The sequence below is a fragment of the Puma concolor genome, chromosome B1 (assembly GCF_028749965.1).
Source record: "Puma concolor isolate L17-30 chromosome B1, mPumCon1.1.hap2, whole genome shotgun sequence".
Taxonomy (NCBI): Eukaryota; Metazoa; Chordata; class Mammalia; order Carnivora; family Felidae; genus Puma; species Puma concolor.
In genome coordinates this window covers 40,793,361-40,816,131 of record NC_141670.1, presented here as the reverse complement: position 1 = coordinate 40,816,131, position 22,771 = coordinate 40,793,361, and the positions used below count along the sequence as shown (strand labels likewise).

The 22,771-nt window shown below is 41.5% G+C and overlaps 1 protein-coding gene across 5 annotated transcripts in view; it reads right to left on the bottom strand.

Annotated features, from left to right (window-relative positions):
- SLC20A2 (solute carrier family 20 member 2) overlaps positions 1 to 22,771 on the bottom strand; it is a 109,258-nt gene that overhangs the window by 34,238 nt on the left and 52,249 nt on the right. For all 5 annotated transcript variants that reach the window (XM_086703587.1, XM_086703586.1, XM_086703588.1 and 2 more), the window contains 4 exons: positions 15,163 to 15,715; positions 10,089 to 10,229; positions 8,417 to 8,502; positions 5,311 to 5,407 (listed from right to left, as the gene is read on the bottom strand). In XM_086703587.1, coding sequence (XP_086559713.1) covers positions 5,311 to 5,407; positions 8,417 to 8,502; positions 10,089 to 10,229; positions 15,163 to 15,451 — 613 coding nt within the window. In that variant the 5' untranslated portion in view covers positions 15,452 to 15,715. The remainder of the gene's footprint in view (positions 1 to 5,310; positions 5,408 to 8,416; positions 8,503 to 10,088; positions 10,230 to 15,162; positions 15,716 to 22,771) is intronic.

Genomic DNA, 22,771 nt, shown 5'->3' with positions numbered 1-22,771 from the left:
CAATGTGCATCCAAGGCAAAACTTCTGACAAAAATACTCTGCATTGTCTTCCTGTGAGTACCTAAATTATTTTCCAATAATCACACCTTAAGTTGGCAATAAAATATGGCGCGCCTCTTCACTCTGTGGATAGGCAAAGTAGGACACGGCATGAATTGCTCCATTCCCTCAGCCAAAAGTGGCTGCCAGGAGCCGACACCAGGGGCTACGAGTCCCAGCCCTCTGCTCCACACACACAACAGCCTTTCAGCTCAAGCTCCTTCCATTTTCGCAACAGTTAAGACATGATGAACAGTGATTTAGGTCTAACCTCAAACATCTTTAAAATTCTATTTCAAATCCCCCCAAGATCAGACTACGCAAGAGACTTAGGAAGTAAACAGTCTTCCAATGTCATTACTTTGTTACACCTCTCATTTTTCATACATGACAGCATTATTAGAATCTATAAAATGAATAAAACTTCCAAAGGTCATTGACCTATATTTCTTCCCTTATATTCCTACTCCTTAGCTTCTCTCTACAGCCTTTCTTCTCTATTTTAATTTATAAAATTAAAATGACTAAATTTAAATTAAAACATTAAATCATTAAATTATTATTAAATTTATAAAATTAATTTATAAAATAATATGTGCTTATTATTAAAAAAGCAGTACAAAACTGTATGATGTACAGATATGAAAATAGCTCATTACTCTTCCCTCTTGAACCTACTTTCTAGAGAAATACTGTTAACTCCGTGGCATGTTTCCTTCCAGGTATTTTCTAAATATAAACACACAATGTAGAATGTTTTTGAGAATCTCTTTTTTCCTTTAAAAAAAGTTAATGGATGTACAATCATACTGTATATATTCTGTGATTTCATTTCCCACATACAATATATCAATATATTGTGGGTATCTTTCCACAGTCTCACACACATGCACACACACACACGCACACACATACACACACGTGTGCGCGCGTTTACCGTACTTGCAGATGCTGATGCTGCTGCACTTTGACTTAGAAGTTACATATGATCACCAGAGGCTTAATTAGGCTATCAGCTCTGACCACTCAAAGAAGCATGCAACAAATTTCAGTTCTCATTCTTTAAAAACTGAACAAAGCCAGGTCCCACACAACTGAAGACTTTTTCATTAAAAATAAACCTCAGGCTTGTATCCAACCCAAGTGAGCACTTTATTTCCCAAAGTTATTTTTGCTTCTTGCAAATTATTTTTTTAAGGACAAAAATGCAGAGGCAATGTTTTAAAGTGGTCAGTCTTTGAAGTAGAAGAATGACTTTTGAGAAAACTTGTGTCAAATGCAAATAAATCAAACTAAGCCTAAGATATAAACAACTTCAAAATAATTGAGAAGGAGGAGCGAGGAAATCAAAACAAAGCCCTAGAGCTCAACAGCCAATGAGTCCCACTGAAGTCATGTCCATGCATAAATATGCTATTTATCAAAAGCTCTTACAGCTGAAACAGGGTAAGATTAATGTTGCTACTCCTTTTTGTTAGAGATTTTCATTTTTTCCTTTTACCTCTGAGGCACCTATGTGTTGAATGGAAATATTCTAAGGAAGGAAGGAAACAAGGAAGAATAAATTCCAGACTGGCAGGAAGGCAGACCTATTCTGAAAGGAGAGTGACCGAGTCACTGTTGAAGGGACCGTTCTTATCACCAAATATGACACCACAGCTATCAGGCAGCAAGGCCCCACGTGAGGAAGTAGTAGGTAATTACAGTCTAGTTTGAAAGGCAAAAGTTAACTTTTGTTTAACTAAAAATAAGATCTGGACTCATCTACTGGATATTCTAAAAACATGCCCCTGGAGCAAAAATATTAGCAAAATCCTTTTCTGACTTAGTGGGGAAACAAAATGGCTGGTCCTTCAGAGTCATGACTTACTTTTCTTTCCTTCTCCACTAGGCAAGCCCCCCTGGAAAACTTCAAGTAAGCTTTCCAAACCAACATGTGTGGAAAAAATAAAAGGATGACTCAGGATATGCTGGCAACTTAAGGTGGAAAAGATGAGGCTACTTATGATTGATAGCAATGAAATGGCTGCTATCATGGATTAAGATGGTCTATGGGCCAGGCACTGTGTTCAGCATCTGCCCGCATTATCTCACATAACGTGGTGTTGCTTTCACAGAAGTCCTCCTACTGCCCTTACTTTATAATGATGCACAGAGGCTCAGGGAGGTGAGGAGATGTGACATTCCTGATAGCACAGCTGCCAACCGAAGTCCTTAACATTAGCTCTAGCACTGGGAATACTGTTTGTGCTTTCAAATGAGTAATGATCTTCAAAATTCTTGTACAGGTTTTTTAATATTCCTAATGAATGAGGTAGCCACTCTCTTTACACTACCTGCATTAAATATATACAAAACATATATAGCCAGGTTTCCAAATATATTAGAATCCATTTTTTTAAAGCGTTTGTTTGTTTTGAAAGAGAGAGTGCACGAGCAGGGGAGGGCAGAGAGAGAGAGAGAGAGAGAGAGAGAGAGCGAGAGAGGGAGAGAGAGAATCCCAAGCAGGCTCCTTGCTGTCAGTGCAGAACCTGACAGGGGGCTCCAACTCACGAACCAGGAGATCATGACCTGAGCCAAGATCAAGAGTCAAACGCTTAACCAACTGAGCCACCCAGGTACCTCTAGAAGCCATTTTTAAACAGAGTGAAGAGAAGAGAAAGAACATATTAAGGTTGGTGCATTCTGACTGTTATTAACAGTGACATGAGGGACCAGGTACTATATACTAGGTGTCTAACCTGTGCCATGTCATGTGTTGGTCAGTGTACTGTCATCACGCAGAGCCTGGGGCTCAGAACTAGGATTCTCTACCTGACTAGTTATATGCCCTTGGAAATTCAGCATTGCCACGCTTCACTTTCCTGTCTGCATTACCAGTTTCCCGGAGGACTTCAGAGGACCAAAAGGATTCATGTAAAACTCAACTCACTAAAACTTAGCATTTACATTATTTATTTCTTACAACCTCTCTATGAAGTATTGATATTATCTTTAGTGCCTCATCTGTCATATAGTTTAACTTTCTCTAGAATAATTTACCATCCCAGTCAGAATGGTACCATACCAGAATTACCATACCATTTGCAAATCTGCAGTAAAACTGCAGCAAAAGATGAGGAAATGAAAAAAAAGAGATGGAAAAAATGAGGCCAACTACAGAAAAAGGCAAATTTTAATAAAAATCACAGTTGACTTCTGACATTCAGAAGAACCACCAGGAACAAGAAGAACAGAGGGTAGGGGGCGCCTGGGTGGCTCAGTTGGTTGGGTGTTTGACTTCCGCTCAGGTCACGATCTCACTGCTTGTGAGTTCGAGCCCCATGTCAGGCTCTGGGGCTCTGTGCTAACAGCTCAGAGCCTGGAGCCTGCTTCGGATTCTGTGTCTCTGTCTTTCTCTGCCCCTCCCCTCCTCTCGCTTGCTCTCTCTCTCAAATTAAAAAAAAAAAGAAAAAAAAAAAAGAAGAATGTAGGGTAGAAAAAAATAAAATGCAGAAAGAAAAGTAAATCAATAAATCATCCTTATTTGTACCAGTTCCCATTTTCAGGCCTGAGTACTACAAAGGCACCCCCAGCCTTCATTAGCTCTGCGCATTAAATCACCAAGCTTAGAGACAGCTATTGACACTTGCTTATTAGCTTTTTATTCAGCTAACTTGAGCTCTAGGAGCTTATGTAAAATTAAGAACAAGACTCAGGAGGAGCACGAAGTTGCTACACAAAGAATAGCTCTCCTACAGTTTTCTCCCAACTTCGTGCTCCAAGGCCTGCCCAGCCCTGTGTGAATGCTCTGGGAGATTCAGACTTGGGGGTGGGATTAACTCTGTGGTACGGAGCTGTGTTTTCCCTGCCTCCAATTTTTTTAGATATTGAGAAGACAGTCTATGACAAACACACTTCATAGTCCATGACTTATAAAACCTCCAGGGCCACCAGGCTGCTGGTATCTGAGGCTAGGGTTTTGTATCTCTCCAGCTCTCCTCATCCCCATGACCTTCAGCTTTGTGCTTTTCACAGAACTTGAGGCAGCTGTGATGCTCTACCCCCTGGGCTACCACCCAAAGTCTGGAAGTCCTGATCATGAGTATTGAAACCCTGAAGATCAACACTTTGCTGCAGAGATGCCAAAGCAGAAGGTTCTATAATGTTAATATTCATTCAGAAATTTTTTATTTGCAGTACTGAAGTACACAAACATATTATAAATGTCTAATAAAATAAAATCTGAGAAAAAAATGGCCTTGAGGAACCTAGTTTGAGAAATTAGTAAGGATACTCCCCCATTTTGGAAGAGGGCACCTGTCAGCTGTTGTATGATATGCCATTTAGGGAAAATTTTATCTTTTGAACAGGAAGAGGGAGATTTTTGTCAGATATAGCCAATAACTGAATCTTAATCCATAATGTAATCCATAATGACCATAAAGGTCATTAACAAGAAGAAACACAACACAAACTGACATATCTGCTGACTCCAGATATCCCCACAATAATGGGTATACTGAGGATTTAGCTGTAGGAGGCTACCACAAAGAGAAACAGGAGGAATCCTCTCTATTGAAACATGTACAGAAGTATTTCATTAGAATGCTCACCAACACTGAAATGTTTGCAAATAGAAATACCACATATGACTTTCTTTAGCCATCCAAAATGCAAAAGAAAACTTTTAATCCAGCATCCTCCCCCCCAAAAATAACCCTAAACCCATGTAAAAAGATCAAAAGCCATCAGAATGGGAAGGGGTAATTCTGAAAAATCAACATTGGTTTCAGTACCTTAAAAAAAAAAAAAAAAAAAAAAAAAAAAAAGGGTAGCTTCTACTCACTGGATTCATTGGTCAGACAAATTCCAGGGAGGTGGATATTTATGCTATGGGCCACGGCAGAGCTTTCCCCGTGTGTCATGTGTGTGCCATCCCCCTCCCCAAACTCCCCCGCAGCCTGGGGAGGTGCGTGGCATTAGATCCTGTTCTGAGACTCAGCGCGAGAAGGCTGCTAAGGTAACACAGAGGGGCAAACAGGCAGAATGAGGATTTCACATTTCTTTTTTTCACTTGCAAGTGTGTTTCTTGCCTCTGTACTTCACATACCTCTTGAGTATTTAGAACAAGGATGTGTATTTACTCCTCTTTTTACTACTCCATCATGAGCATGAGTGATGCTTTTTACCATCAACCAACAACAGTGCCAGCACCAAATAAACCAATACCGTTAAGTCTAACGCTAATACACTTTGCCTGCCAGATTTAAACTGCCGAGGAATTCTTACCTGGTGCTCCTGTGTACATGATGGAAAATACGTTTATTGCTATTGTAGCAGCATAGAACACTGGAAGTGCCCGGAGGCCATTGGGAACAGGGTCCTCCTGTATGATAATGAGATAAAGTGGAAGGTCAGGATTCAGGAAGCATCTGGAGCCAACAGAGGCAAAATGATATAAAACACTGTTACGAGAAAGTCTTCCAAACTGTGGTGTGGCCAAAACGGCTGGCCATGTCACTGCCGTGTGATCTATTGCACATCAGCTCGGGCTGTCTCTCCTACACAATTACTATTTCAAAGAGCACTATTGTGGCCAGCAGACACGTTGAAGCACTAAAATCACATGAGCTGATGTCAGATTTAGAAACAGAGAAGAGCTGTGAGGTTAGGCCAGTTCCTGGGGACTGAAGCCCGGAGCTCAGCATCTACTTCAAACCCCGTGGTGCTCACCACGCCAGCTAGTTTCAGGTTTGGCCCTGAAAATTCACTTTCAACAAATATTTGAAGACTCAACCCTCGGATGATGCCCCAAGAAAGCCAAATTACTTAAACACCACTGCATTACTACTAGATTTTACATCGCCCTATTGCACAATACATTTTAGCTCTATTAAAATATATAAAGCAAATATATTACCGTATGCTATGGCTTTTTAAGATCTTTCATAAGTTATAGTATTTAACCTTCAACTATTAAGAATTAAAAAGAACTGTGGGTTCTTTATCTAACAAAAAATGTATTTACAATTTTAGGTTTCTGGTACATTCCCTAAATCTAATACTTCAACAAGAAGGGATACTGCATATGTTTTACACTAAATAACATCTGAGAAAATCTTCAAAATTTAGGGTTTTAAGCAGATCTACAGAAGATTTTGAAGCAAAAATACGGACTGGGAACTCGTCAATACAGCACTGGCACATAGATGTCACTTAATTCAAAAAAGGACTCCTTTCTAATAACCATGTAAGACACTGGTACATTTATATAAATCTGCTACCTACCCATGATAAAAGGAAAATTAGATCTAACAACTGCTCTGAGCCCCAGGAGTAAGGATAAATGGAGATGATGAAAGATTCCTAGTGTCAAATGCAAACATGTATGGAAATCAAGTATGTTTGCAGAACAGTACAACCCATTAAGAACCTATTCTGGAATGTCTCAAGTAGCCATCAGCACTTGTCAAGAGGCTTGAGTTGAATGGTAGTGAGAGTAAGGACCAGTAAGAGCAGGGGTAGTAAGTGATTCAATTACATGAGAGTTACAGCCAGCCCAGCAGGGTTGACAAGCACAGAGAACATGATGCCAGGGGCCAGGGCAGGAGCCAGGGATGAGGGGCAGTAGTCTTCTCACCTGTTGTGTATCATGTGACAAGAACCCAGGCTCAACTACAAACAAAATGTGCGGGTGCTCAAATGCCCACTGCCCCTCATTTCCAAAATGTTTTCTCAGGCCAAGAGTTACTAAAGACTCCTGAAAGTGTCTAAGTCCTGAATTTACATTTTATTTTATTTTATTGAATCACCTTATGTTTTTTCAAATAACCTATTCTTAAAACTCAGATGACAACTATCTTCAGACCTCTCTTCTCTCCTCCCTCCTTCCCTCTCTTTCTTTCCTTCCATGCATCCATCTGTCATCTGCCACCTAAGCATTCATCATTCCCTCTTAAATGTTCCATCAGTGTCCTTGAAGTGCCAAGCCCAGTGCTGGGCACTAGAACATGAAAGCAAGCAAGTAAGTCATGGTTCTACTCTCACAGACCTAACAGTCAGAGACAGCAAATAGGCTGCTAAGCAAGAAGTAAAACACCACACAGCACAACAGTGCAATGATGACAAAGCACGGAGCACTGCAGAAGCATGAGAGAGAGGAAAGCAGCCAGAATTGGGTGGGAGATGAAAAGACTTCCAAGGAAATGGCATCTCAAGGCTGAGGAGCAGTAGGAATTTGCCAGGCAAGGGTTCCAGGCAGAGGAAGTAAAAAAAAACTGAAGTGTAGCAGGTAAGAGAGGGTGGCACCTTCCAAGACGTAAATAAATACTAGTATGGAGAGGGGCCAAGAGAAGGAATGGTAGAGCTGTGTACTGATCCAAGAGAAGGAGCCCTTCAACAGACTACTAGACAAAGCCAAGGAAAACCAGACGCATCTCCAAGCAAGGATACACTTGAAGGAAGGCCTGTCCCTGATGGGCTCAATGCGTACCACAACACAACAATCAGAGGCATGCTTTATGGCTTATAAAATATTGCAACAAGCTCTTGACAGTCAAATAAAAAAATACAATCAAGTTTTGTTTTGTCTTTTTATGGAATACAGATCTCAGTAATTTCTAATTTTAATCTCATTTTAATTTTTGATAAAATGTACCCCCCCAAATAGGTATATTACCTTCTTTTTACCCTTTCCTCAGGGATAGGAAAAAGTCAGTGTCTCAGGCTTGCCATCTCCATTAAAATAGAGAAAACACTCGTATTTGGGTAAAGAAATTCTCCAGATGTTTTTAGTGATAGTCTACTTCAAAATCTTAACACTATCACACTCTGTTCTGTTTAACATTCAGGAAATTACTTTGCCTGTTTGGGTTCTGTGCACAATGCTTGGGGGAGCCAAGTAATACACTAAACCACAGGGCAAGAAACACTATTTACAATGCTGCTTTCTGGGGGAGCCCCTGGGTACTCTCCTCTGCCTACTTTAAGATAAAGTCTAGGGGCGCCTGGGTGGCTCAGTCGGTTGAGTGTCCGACTTCGGCTCAGGTCATGATCTCACAGTCTGTGGGTTCAAGCCCCGCATCGGGCTCCGTGCTGACAGCTCAGAGCCTGGAGCCTGTTTCGGATTCTGTGTCTCCCTCTCTCTCTGACCCTCTCCCGTTCATGCTCTGTCTCTCTCTGTCTCAAAAATAAATAAACGTTAATAACAAAAAAAAAAATTAAAAAAAATAAAAATAAAAAATAAAAAGATAAAGTCTAATTCTAACTGCAGGGTGCTATGCCTTAACAGTGTAAAAATATAATCATTCCTCTGACCCCCTCACTGCTAATTTCTATTGAATACAACCAAAATTAGTTCTAAAACTTAATAAAAAAAAATAACAGCTTCACTTACCTTTTTTAAGATGAAAATTCTGATCAGTATAAACAGCACGCCAGACATGAAACCAGACAACAGTGGGGATATAAACCAGGAAGCAACTGAATAATTAAAAAAAAATCATTTTTAATGAATGTTAAAATTCTATATAACTCAAGTCCTATTTATATGATATAATGATAACTAACACATAGTACATACATTAATAAATATTCCCAGAATTATTCACCTTAACTCAGAACCTAACAAACCTACTTTCCAGGCACGGCTGACCTTCGCACATGTGCAGCTGTCCTCAGACAGAGTCCCACGTAAGTGAGCACATTTTCAGCACAGTCAGGTAAGGGACCCTGAGCTCTGGCCTGAAAAGACAGACTCCTTTGATTCCCACTAAGCCCCTTCTGTCTGCTCATCTTCTCCATCCCTATGGAGACCTGATCCTTGCTCCAACAGTAAAGGTTATTTAAAAGGTGAACCACCTTCCGTTTCCTTTTCCTAGTTCAGCCTGGTACTGACATCCTGACACTATAAACCAGTAGTTCCCAACTCTGGCTACACACTGGAAATATCTGGGGAGTTTTCAAACCCTACTTATGCTCTGGTTCCACTCCCCAAATTCTGACTTAAAAGGTTAGGAAAGGGGGCTTGGCACTGATTAAATTGCTTTCCCAGGTAATTCTAAGGTGCAGCCAGAGTTGAGATACACTGTTGAAGAAGCCTCCTGGGATCTGAGGTGATTCTCCCGGCTGTGTCCCTCCCTGCTTGGCAGGTCAGGGGTCTGTTTGACCTAGAGCTCCAGACGCCACTGTGATTCTTATACAGATGAGTAACCCAGAGGATGGAGATGAAGTAGGAGAGTGTTTTTCACAAAGGGCAGGTTTTTACTTATGGGGCTGAATGGATTTCCCTCTTGCTAAAAGCCAGAGCCAGGAAGCAGACTGTCAGACCTGTTAGACCAGTCCCTCCTGGGAAGCCTACAACCCAGGAGGAGCGCTAGAGTGTTTCCCGTGTTTCCTGAGCAGGGGGCAGACTGGGAGACCTCTCCAATGCAGTGAGGTAACTAACACTGAGCTCACCCCAGGGTTCCCCATGACCATGAACTCTGCCTCTTGGACAATGAAGGTATTTTCTTTACTAGGGCCTAGTATTTTTCTGACTACAGTCTGATTTCAGTCAGAAAAATTTCTTTTCTGTCTGGGAACAACAGATAGATACTGATTTTCAAAGCCAGATGACACTGAAAAGAGTAGAGTTCAAACTCATCTAAGACAGGGGCACCTGGGTGGCTCAGCCAGTGAAACATCTGACTTCAGCTCAGGTCATGATCTCACAGTTCATGGGTTCAAGCCCTGTGTCGGGCTCTGTGCTGACAGCTCAGAGCCTGGATGGAGCCTGCTTCAGATTCTGTCTCCCTCTCTCTCTGTCCCTCCCCCACTCATGCTCGGTCTCTCTCTCTTTCTCAAATAAATATTAAAAAAATTAAAATTAAAATTAAAATAATTCATCTAACACATAAAAGTTCACAATCTCTGTGAGGAGAAATCTTACTGGTAAATGGACTACCCATATAGGTCTTCTAAACCCTAACATCCAAAGGGGAAAATATATTATAATGGTGACTTTTAATAAAACTTACTCTAGAGAATGTAAACTTTCCTTCTGATAGGTAAAAGAAAATGGCAATTACCAATCTTGACAAGCTCCATCCACTGCACACCTTGTGTACCAATTGCAACAAGTGAGAATCCTATAGTAGAACCAACGATGCAATGAGTTCCTGAGATTGGAAGTCTCAGGAAGGATGCAATGAGCTGCCAAACAGCTGAGCCTATAGGTGGAAAGATTAAAAAAAAAAAAAAAAAAGTCAGACATAGAATACGGCATCTCAAATAGCCACAAAAGGAAGAAGTCCAAATTACTGTTCTCCATAACACCTCCCTAGGGTTGATTTTTTTTTTTATGGATTATTTCTTTACAGAGTGCTTAAGTCCTAACAAAAATCACTCATTGAACTTTAGTGAAAGGAATATTCTTCAACACTGAAGGGATAATGATGATTTATTGAAGGAAACATATTTTAAAAGTATTTAAAGTTTTTTGATGTCAGTTATTAACTGCTTTTGTCACATTTAGGTGCTGACGATGAACTTGTTTTGATGTGAAGGGTGGCCAAGACCAAGCAAGAAATTACAGACTCTAGAGAACACAGAGCAACATGAAAGGCTGCATACTGGAAAAGATTTCACTGTAGTTATGCCTATCGTCACATAATGAGGAGGGCTAGATACCAGCGATGTCCTGTTTGTCAGAGAGACTGTAATATACAAACAACAAATCATTACATTGTACACCTCAAATTAATATAGTGTTACATGTCAATTACACCTCAATAAAAAAATAAAAATAAAATAAAAGAGATTGTGTAATTCCACATTGTTTTTTGTAGTTGTGCCTCTCATATGAGAAGTCACCATGAAATCTAACCCACAGGTGGGCATCTGCTCTCAGCCCCTACCCAGAATGCCAGGCATCTTCTATGCAACCTCCCTCAAGTCTTCTAATTCTTTATTAAGTTAAGAGGATCCTTAGTTTTGGCTTTGTGTCCTTTTACCTCAATTTCACCTCCTTTTCCAGGCTTAATGTTTTTCTAGGCTACAGTTCACTCCAGATATTTTCATAAGCAGATCAAATTCTGCAGTGCATATTAAAAGCATCAGCTGGGCGAGATCACTTTCAGAAACAGTTGTCAAAAAGCTCATATAGGACTGTAAGGGAACAAAGGGCTTGGCTGATAAGCAGGGCACGTTATTAATCCCAAATGTTAATTCTGGAAATCTGTTGCTTGGCAGCAGCACTTTTAAGCAAATCCCTGGCATTTTCTTCAAAAATATCTGAGTTACAGAGGATCATTAATGGCTGTGCAGGCCCTAATTTGTGAGGCAATGCTGACATCAGCTCCGTGAGTGCCGGGCAGGCCCACCTGTGAGCCAAATTATTGGCTGTGACCCTGTCTACGTCTATCCCTGTCCCTGGAGTGTGTTGGGAGGAGGAGGGGCCAGCCTCCATGGCAGCACCCAGGCCTCCCCGTGGACAATTCCTTAAGCCTCCACATCTAAGCCCTGAGCTCCTGAATGACTGACTAGTTTGTTTTAAAAATAGAGCCAGAATTTGGAGCATGTTACATGGCACAGAACAGTAACTTGAAAAACATACTTATGATTTCTATTCTTATGAAACTAAAATAATCTCATGATGTTAATAGTATAAACTCACCCAAATGAATTTCAGACCATGAGGTTTTCTTTACTGAAAGCTGCTATCCCTCTCTGGCTGACTTTATAACGTATGTCTTGGAGCAGCAGGGTTTGTAAGGAAAGGTCGGGAGGACAGGGCTGCCTTCAATGGAGGTGGGGGGAAGGTGGGAAGGAGGTGAGAAAGGGGGCCAGTGGGCACAAAGGAAAGGGCTGCAGAAAGGAGGGGAAGGTGAAGGTGGGTATTTGCAGGACGCCTGGCAAAGTGAGAGTGGGGCAGCCCTCCTAACCCTCGGGAATTTCTGAAGGCTGATGGGATTAATCTTCTTAATGTTAAGAAAAACAGTGGGAAAAAAGATATTTTAACTTAAGATAACGATATCTTATAAAGAGGAAAGGATTAAGTATGAAACAAGGGTATAAGACAAAACCTAGGGAGAGTGGGGGAAAGGTGAGCACCTCTGAGGCAACAGATTCCCGGGAAGACGGAAGAGTGGCAGCTCAAAGGCGCAGGGTCACCCAGAAGCAGACCAGCAGTGTGAATGAGCCCGAAGAGGCTCCAGGCTCCTGAGAAGGCTCAGTGGTTAGGGAGCATTAAGGGGACAGGGTACTTCTTAGGGTGGTTCCAGGAGATGGCTTGTTCATGCTTTTGTGGGTATTTCCATGAGAAGATGGGGAGTTGTGAATTCCCAGATTTTTGGAACCATTGGTGGTTTTCAAACTAAGTGGACTATTGCTTTAGGGCTGAGCTCAGCGTCCCAAAAGGGAACTTGTTCAGAAAGTTTGGCTGGCACAAATAATTTCTTCCACCCAATGAACCCAACGCTACCACAACTCTATCAGAAAGCACAGAGACCCAAGGGCTTAGGGAAATGTTTCTTAAGAAAAAAAGGAAAAAATAAAAGAACAGAATAAAAGGATGGGGGAGAGAAAGAGAGAAGAAATGGATATTGAGTTTAGAAGAGAAAGATGGGGACAACAGAATCAGCTTTGGTTCTGGCCAATAATAATTATACCATTGTATTAACAAAGCTCTCATTTGCAAGAAATCCAATTTTAAAAATCTAGGTAACTCACACAAATTCCTAACAAAAACAGGCTTTGAGATTCATCTAACCACACACCAAAAAAAAAAAAAAAAAAGAAAAGAAAGAAACCAAAGCAAACAAAATCAAGTTATTCAAGCAAAACCCCAAATTGCTTTGGTTAACCTAAATTCTAGTTGAGGTAAGTATTCTTCATTCTTTCAGTAAAGAGCCAAAGGCCAGGGGTGAGAGAACTGAGAAACTGGACAAGTTATACTGCTCACATGAAAAGTGAGCAGTGACATGAAGCTCGAGGTTCACAAGGCTTTCTGCCTAACCCAGAGCCTCGCTGTGGCCTCACTAACAATCTCTTTAATACATGACCATTCTTCAGAAGTTCTATCCAACGAAAGGAGAAACTGCTGTTAAGATTTAATTTGATCAGTGCTTTTCTTTATTACTCCCTTACTTTCAACATTTCTTGGGGCGCCTGGGTGGCTCAGTTGGTTAAGCATCCGACTCTTGATTTCAGCTGAGGTCATGATCTCACGGTTGTTAAGACTGATCCCTGTATGGGCTCCTCATATGGGGCTCCTCACTGAGCATGGAGCCTGCTTAAGATTCTCTTTCCCTAGGGGCACCTGGGTGACTCAGTTGGTTGAGCGTCCAACTTCAGCTCAGGTCATGATCTCACAGCTTGTGAGTTCGAGCCCCAAGTCGGGCTCTGTGCTGACAGCTCAAAGCCTGGAGCCTGCTTCGGATTCTGTGTGTGTGTGTCTCTCTCTGCCCCTAACCCACTTGCATTCTGTCTCTGTCTCTCTCAAAAAATAAATAAACATTAAAAAAAAAAAGATTCTCTTTCCCTCACCCTCTGCCCCTCCTCCACTCACGTGGGGGGTGGTGTAGACAGGGAGGCACAGGCACTCTCTAAAAAAAAAATTCTCACCCGTAGCATCCTGACTGGAAAAATTTTAACTTCAGTTCGATATGATTAGGTCTTAGATACCTATCGCGACGACCAAGATGATTTTTATAAATAACTGTTAGTTTTCTAAGGGAAATCCCACTTACATATGACTATGATGAGACATAGATGTTCAGTGAGGGTAAGTAAAATTCAATCATTACAACAGCTGCTGGAAATAAAGCAATTGTGAACCTTACATCTTTAAATGTTGAGAAATAGGAACTCCTTGGCACGTATCACCAGCATACTGTGCTTAACAGTATTCAATACCTTAGTACATCTGTATTGGATATGGATCAAATGCCAACAACTTCTCAAACTAACTTGCTGTAACAAAAAGATGGTGTATAATCTTCTATTTGGCAAATAATGCCCACATTCTGGGCCCTTAAGAAATGCCAGTGACAGTACAGAACTAGGGACCTGTGGAGTGTAGCTGTATTCTTGGTACACCAGCATCTTACCTCCTACTGCAGGACTCTTCCTACAAAAGGATATGTCCTGTTGAAAGCAGAAGGTGGTAGGATTCCTCTCTAACCCTCTTCTCCCTAACCAAATTACCCGTATAGATCAGCTGTCTGCTGGGACGTCATCTCTACCTAGAGGCAAGCAGAGAAAGAGTCCTGTCAGCTGCACTTAAGATATTCCTGCCTGAATCTTGTTCTCAGCTGTAGCAAGTGCAGGAAGGGAAGCACCCCACAGTGCTTCAAGTTGATGGTCACCTTGACCAATGGAGAAATCACACTGTTTGATTGGGTCAATCTGCTTATTAACATGCTTCACTGCCCTTGACACTTTTCTTTCATCTAGACAACCGGAAACCACCAGTATAAGGTCATACTGTAAACAGGTGACACACAAATGGTCTTTTGGCCAGAAAACAAAACAAACATCCCAAATGGAGCTTCCAGAGGTAGAAATCAGAAAATCAAAACAAAAGCCACAAAAAGGATTACAAATAACGTAGAAGACTGGAATTTCTTGAAACACAGGCACTTAAGATTCATCTGGTAACTACTCAAGCACACAAACCGAGAACACAAAAGTTAGTAAAAACTGTTTCTTAGCATCCAAGTATTCAAAACAGTGCATCGTAACTGATGAAATATCTATGGAAATATCAAGGCTATTTCCCAAGTAAACCTTACAAACACATTCACTTAGACAAGTTATTTCTTTAAAATCTTTCAAACCACTTGAAAATGACAGCTATTATACAATCTTTGTCTGGACTTCATAAATAAAGTATTCTTAGCCAAAACTATTTTAACAGCAAAGTTTGCTAAGAATTTGAGAAAATGGTTGCTTGACACTTGAACACTAAAAAAAAAAAAAAAAAAAAAAAAGAAAGAAATTAAAGTGCAGAAAGCAAAAATAAGATGCAGTAAATATGAAACATCACACCAGTTTCTGAAGTTAAAGCAAAGATCACATTTATGGACAGGACAGAAGTACTGTAGGGAAGGAAGTAGGCCAGCGGAAACGTTTCTTATTGTCGTAAAGAATAATGCTACTTACCAACCATTGCACTAACTTCCCCAGCCATTAGTGTTTCTACTGTCTCGTTGTATAGGTTCACATCAATGATACCTTTTCGAATGGTCTCTCCTACTTTGGCTCCCAATAACACTGAGCCGGTGGTTTCAAATATTGAAGCCAAAATGCATGCCTGCCTCAAGGTCACCACGCCAGAGCCCACAGCAGTACCAAATGAATTGGCAACATCATTTGCACCAACGGAAAATGCCAAGATAAAAGCTATGATAAAACCCAAAATGACCATCCACAAATACTCATCCATGGCCATTTTGGAAAGTGGGCGCCAGGTACTTTTCTCGTGCGGGAATATTTTAAATAAACAAAGCTTGAGGTTATAAACGTCGTAAGGCCGAGAGTTCTTGTAAACAGTGAGTTTGCTCTGGAAAGTGCTGGACAATGTTAGAGCCTGAACAAACTGCTAACTGCTGGTTTTCAAACTACTGTCAGTACAGTTCATTTGGTTGTGTTCAGTCAGCGGTAAAACACATTCCATATTTTTCCTCCCAATCTGGGAAAGCTGTGATGTCTCCTCCTGTAACAGAAAACAAAAGAAATCAATTACCCTAAGCAACCTGTAACAGTTTGTTCTTTCAGAAATAAATGTTTTAAGCCTACTAATGGAATCTAACTTTGACATGTGACAGATCTAACCATAAAGCAACTCAAGGAAGATTATAATTAGGTTAACTGCCTACCCACCCCCCTCCACCAAAAAAAAAAAAAAAGAAAAAAAGCTGGTCTCTACAGTATCAGTGGTTGAAGAAGCATGCTTTATAATTATAGGCTGCCAATTAAGCCTTAATAGGATATGACTTTATGCAATCTGCAAAATATATTTCAAATGGGCAAAAAAAATGAGGATGCAGTTGTAGAGTTTTTGAAATATGTGGAATGTGCCTAATATCTTGGAACAGCGATTAACAAATGTGATTCTGTGACACCACAGGGTATGGCTAATTATCTACCTGCTCATTTACACATAAGGAATGAGCACTTTATGAATACACCATGCATGTATCTGAAAGAAAGCTTACAGTTTCTAGTATAAAGTGACTAGCCAGAGGGTAACAAAGGTGGAAACCGAAGGCCCTTGCAGGAGGAACAGAGAAAGGTGCAGAATGAAACAATCCTATTGAAACACGATTCAGATGTCATGATTCCATGACTACCCATATCTCATTCAGAGGAAAAGCCAGGTCTCATCACACCTTAGAAGACCCTCCAAGGTCTCCTCAGGGCCCCACCCCAGCCCACTGACCTCAGCTCCGTTCGCTCCTTCCCTCGTAGGCTCCTTGCTTTTCCTTGAAAACACCAAGCACTCTCATCTCTGGGCCTTTGCACCTGCTGATCCCTCTGCCAGACAGAAATCTCCTGACAGCTGTGTAGCTACTCCTCACGCTATTTAGGTCTTTGCTCAAATGACATTGTGAAAGAGCAGCCCCTCCCCCCATGCCATTATCCCGTCCCGCTCACCTTCCTTTTTATCTTTTCTACTTATCACTGCATTCATTCATCCATTCTTGTCTGTCTCCTTTCACTAGGGTCCAGGACACAGAATAGTGCCTGGCACATGGGAAGCCCTAATAAACTTGCTGATTACATGAAAAAAGAAGCTATTAAACATGGAGAAAAGACTTGCAATATTCCTCCACAATAAACAGGCAATGTCACAAAATTAATATATCTATGAAGTAAATGTGTCACCAAAAGCTTTGGAACTATGGTATTCTATTATTATATAGTCAAAGTACCAAATCTGTGGTATCGTTTTCTTTGAATAGTATTAGGCGTACAGAATGGTGCCTAGCACAGTCCAGTTCTTCACAGATGCTTATTGAGTTGAACTGAATGAATTAGGCTCATACATCATAGACACAGACAATATAATGATCAATCAACATTAAGGTTATTTAGTAAGAAAAAAACCAGGATGCTAAATTTTATGTACTTTGTGCTTATGGCAATGTTAAAATACATATAAAAAGACCAGCAGGTAATATACTACAATCAGAACAGTGGCTAAATTTGAGTTGTAGTATTAAGGATGATTTTTTTTTTCTTTCCATCAAAAACTGTAAACTGGGTTATATGCTTTTCAAACTAAAGTAGTATATAATAAATCAATAAGCATCTACTGAGAGCCATCTATGTGTGCAATATTACAGGCATATCATGAAACAAAATATATACTAATAGATTTTATCATTTGCTAAGATTTGAAGGCTATGCAATTCTGGAGATTTAGATCCCACATGAGACAAATGAAAAGACCACTCTAAAGGCAAAAGACAATATTCTACTAAAAGAGTATTTTATTAATACCATGGGCACATTAAGTCTACAAATGAAAATACAAAATAGAAATATTTTGGACCAATATTATCTAATCTTAAAGTAGAATTCTTGATGCAATCTTCTTTGCCAGGTTAGCTTGTCAAGAGGGCAAATGAGAAAGAATAACATCAACAAATACTGATTGATGAGCTCCCCTGTGCCAGTCACCAGGAATATGATGATGAGTAAAAATGGATGTGGGGCTTACGGCCCAGTGAGGGCAACACACGCTAACCAAATAAACATACAAATGTAGGACTGTTAGCTGTCATGAGTGCTACGAAGGCAGGAGGCACACATCACGCAGTGTCGTGACAGCACAGTTCTGGGTCTGAGAGGGCAGGGAAGGCTCAAGGGCGATCTAAGGATGGTGGAGTTAACTCTGGGGTGGGGGAGGCGTTCCAGGCACTGCCCGGACAGGAAGGAGCAGCGTGAGGGAGGACAGGCAGGCCAGCATGAGGAAGCTGCAAGCAAGCTGACAGGAGCCCTACTCAAGACTGTGGCCATCATGCAGACAGTCGGGTGCCACAGAAGGGTTTTAACCAGAGGGAGGCCGACCTGTCAGACGTTCATTTTGGAAAGGTCATTCTGGCTGCCATGCAGACAATGGGCTAGACAGAAGGGTGAATGTGGAGAGGCTCCTCCTTCTGCATGGTTCCGGTATAAGGGGAGGCCCCTGGCCCAGCGTGGTGGTGGCACCGAAGGGAAGAGAAAGGACGTAAAGAGGTTTCAGTGGCTCAAGTCAAGTCAACTTTGTGGTGGCCTATGTGCAGGGGCTGAAAGAGACAGCTGGTTACTGACTCATGGACCTGGGATGAAAAATAGCCAAATAGAGTTTTTATATTTTCTCTTTTACACTGTTTCTAGTTTTGTTTTTATATGTTAGGGAGTGGTTCGAGCCCTGGTTCACTCTGGGACATGCTGCACACACAGGTAAATCATAGGAGCACCAAAGAAGGTATATCCTCAGCCCAGGCTTTTCATTGTCTTCACGATCCCTCAGGCAACATTTCAGACCAGGGATTCCCTCTCCTACTCAGATAATCTTAGACAACTTATTTCTACAATCATGTCTATGTTCTTTGATTCAGCAAAGAACACATCACATTACATCCTATAAACATCTGGTTAAGGAGAAAGATGTTTTTCAGACCAAATGACTACTATTTTGTTTTATATTTATAGGGCCTGTTTTTTTTATGACAAGTACCAACACCCTGATTTTCTCCCTCTTCCATTAATTTTTATCAAACAGGAGCAAAATAAAACAAAGCAGTTAAACAAGTGTGCAACTTGCTGCACAGAAGGTGGTAATGCTGCTGAGACGGGGCCACTGTCAGGGGTGGCCAGGGAACATCGCACACAAGGCCAAGACTGTCGAGAATACAGAAGCCCAAATTCAGAGTGGCTGAGGTCTGGCTGGGTATGACACCTGAGAGTGCTGGGTGTTTGAAAGCAGGATTTTGGAGGTGAGCAATCAAATCAGTGGGGACAGGTCAGCTTAATCAACAAGTGATGTTGGGCCAATGTGCTAATTGCTAATTAACTGGAAGGAAGAAAAAAAGATCCCTACCTCATACCAAAATAAATGGAAGATTTAAATGTGAAAACTGAAACCTGAAGAGAATAAGAAAAAAAAAATATGTAAATATTTACTTAATATTGGGATAAGGAAGGGACACCTGGGTAGCTTAGTCGGTTAAGCGCCTGACTCTTTTTTTTTTTTTTAATTTTTTTTTTACAACGTTTTTATTTATTTTTGGGACAGAGAGAGACAGAGCATGAACGGGGGAGGGGCAGAGAGAGAGGGAGACACAGAATTGGAAACAGGCTCCAGGCTCTGAGCCATCAGCCCAGAGCCCGACACGGGGCTCGAACTCACGGACCGCGAGATCGTGACCTGGCTGAAGTCGGACGCTTAACCGACTGCGCCACCCAGGCGCCCCAGGTGCCTGACTCTTGATTTCCGCTCAGGTCATGATCCCAGTGTGGTGAGCCCCTGCATCAGGCTCTGCGCTGAGTGTGGAGCCTGCTTGAGAGGCAGCCTAGACCTGATACTGAAGAATCAACTCATTTGAGTTCATAGAAATCATGTGGCTGGGAGACAGAGAGGCTTGATGTGTGGAAGCATCACATGTAAATGCCTCTTCTCCTCAGCAATGATTCTCAACAAGGGCGCAATGTTATAACTTCCAGTGAAAGCCTTGGTTCTTTTCTCTCTCCTACAAGAGCTTTTCTGAAAAGGGTCAGAAGATGAAGGAGGGTCAGAACAAGCCCCCTAACTCTCTCTCTCTCTTTCACCCAGTATGAAGCCCCTATATGGCTAAGATATTCTTATAAGGTTACAAGATATTCTTCAATTTTCAAATGCCGCCAACCTCTTGCATTTGAGGAAGAGGGTACATTTGGGAGAGGTACTAGTGGTCTCGTGAGTTCGGTCTCCCAAACCTGTAATGGTAATAAGATCCTCATTCTCTTTCCTCGGTGCCTTCAATGGCTTCTGAGCATGTTTCTCAACTCTGAGTTCTGCTCACCATCACTTCTGTCCCTTGATCTCTGAACCAGCCCTGCTTCCTTCACCAGGCCCAGTGAGCATGCTGGCAGGACTCCCAAGTAAAGTGTTTACAGGTTCTCTCTCTAGAATTTCCTCCATGAGCATCTGCTTCACCTCTACCTCATACCCTCTTATCTACTACACTAGAAATATGAAGGCTGAAGAAAAAGTGAAAACAAACATTCTCAGAATATTTCTAGATGAATTTGTACACTGTCTAAAAACAGGGATGTTGCTGAGTTGTAGCACTTAATAGACATTAATGCAAAAAAAAGCCTGGGTGGGAGGCTCCCTGCTCTGAAATGCTGCTGAAGAGAACATCCAAGATGACCCCTGGTCTTTCCAAGCAAACATACGGAGGGGGTGCCAGTCTTCCATCCACGTTCCTCCTCTCTCAGCATCGCAGCCCAATCAGCTCCTCAGCCGGCATGACCCAACCCAGACAAGCAGGTCTGTGGTGGACTGTGGCTGAGTTATGACTTGTTCCCAGGGATCCTGTGGTTTTAAAGGCCTGGTCCATGACCGACCTCCCTTCCTTGTTAGCTTCTGGCCTGTGGTGAGCTTTTCTCTGAGGTTTCATGGACTGCACCCAGGCCAAGCTCTCCCTCCACCATGTGAATGGAAGGAGCCAGGTCCCCCATGCAGAGGACCTCAGTGCTCTGAAATAATTTTCCAACACCTCTTCTGAAGCCCAAAGTGCCTCACACTCAACTCTGAAAATGTAAAACCTACTTTCCTAGCAGCTAGGATTGGATCTTGAATTCTGACACTTAGGTAGAAATTTGAAGACGGTAATCTCTTCAATAGTATGATGTAAAATCTACGACTCTCTGCTACCTGTGAGTCTGACTACTTAGCCATAAAAATGACCACATTTTCATCAAGAAAATATTAAGTAAATATTTAAGTAAAATGGGAGATACATTTTGGAAATCTTATTTGCAGAATAGTACAGCAGAATCATTTTTTTCTTTCAACATTCAGGATGTAGATCTTATCATAAGGAGTTTGTATTAACACCATCATTCTTTTTAAAAAATTTTTTTTAATTTTTTAAATTTATTTTTGAGAGACAGAGAGAGACAGAGTGTGAGTAGGGGAGAGGCAGAGAGAGAGAGAGAGAGAGAGAGAGAAACATAGAATCCGAAGCAGGCTCCAGGCTCTGAGCTGTCAGCACAGAGCCCAACGTGGGGCCCGAACCCACGAACTGTGAGATCATGACCTGAACTGAAGTTGGCCAACTGAGCCACCCAGGTGCCCCAACACCATCATTCTTGAATAGCTCGTGACAACATCTACTTTATATTTTTACATTTAAAAAATTAATTTAAGGGGTGCCTGGGTTGCCCGGTCAGTTAAGCGTCCTACTATTGATTTCAGCTCAGGTCATGATCTCACGGTTCGTGCGTTTGAGCCCCACATCAGGCTCTGCACTGAGTGTGGAGCCTGCTTGGGATTCTCTCTCTCTCTGTCTCTCCCTCTACCCCTCTCCTCTGCTCATGCTCTCTCAAAATAAACACAAAATTAATTTAAAAAATAATAGTGTATTTATGATGAAAAATACTGAGTTTCATATTTTCACTCTAATGATAAAAAACTGAAACATTACTAGAACGGCTCTGAAACTTGCTTTAACTACCTTTAAATGGCATATTTACAGATATGCAAAGTCTATGGGAACAAAGGAGCCTAAGGAAAGGCAGATGATATTCTGACTGAAGCAGAAGCAAGAAAGACAGCAAGAAAGGGGTAGAGAGGAGGGGTAGAGAAAAGAGAGAGGGAGGGAAATGGGGAAAAATGTCAGAAGGGGAGGCAAAACAGTCAAGCCAATGTTAGACCCAGCTTGGAACTGTATCTATGACACAGATCATAGAAGCAGGAATAAGCAGGTTTATTCTCTGGGGACAAAGAGCATGAGTGTAAAGCCTGATAATAAAGATGTAAGACATTCAAAGTGAAGAGGCTGCAGATTTAAAACCTAGTATCAACTGAAAAAGAAGTGGCAAGACAGTTTGCTAAGACACTGTGGCTCATTCCCAGCACTGCATGCTCTCTAGCTTCTCCTCTTCTCTCTGCCATTAAAAAAAGGAACATTCGTGTCTCCGGCATGAAGAACAGGAAAGAGCACAGGACCTGCGGTCAGAGGTTCTGGGTCCATTCCAATCCAGCTAGCTACTGGCTACACAATCATGGGCAAGTCATTGAAATGACTCATCTGGAAAATGGGAATAATAGTACATAATGTGGAGGCCATGCAGAAGCCCTAGTTCAGTGCCAGGGATCAATACATGGTGACTATTATCATTACTAGCAGATAAAGTCCTGGGGTAATGGTCAGGAAACTCAAGGCCTAATCCTGGCTCTGTTACTAAGTAGCAGTGTGACCTTGGGTAAGTCACATACACTTTCTGAATCCTGTTTCATCATCTGTAAAATGGGGATAGTAATAATACATGTGCTTTATAGAATTATTGTTAGGATCAAATCTAATGTATGCACAAGTGCTTTGTAAGTTGTGGTTAGCTTCAAGCAACCTGAAGGTATCAGTACCACTGTAGGCATAGGAAGAACAACCTGAGGTTCCACTGTAGGCATAGGAAGAACAACCTGAGGTTCCAATAATCCTTCTGGAAGGATCTTTCTCACTCTTATGTCCCCCACCTCTAGTAGTCATGTGGCTATACCCAGTCCATCTTCCTC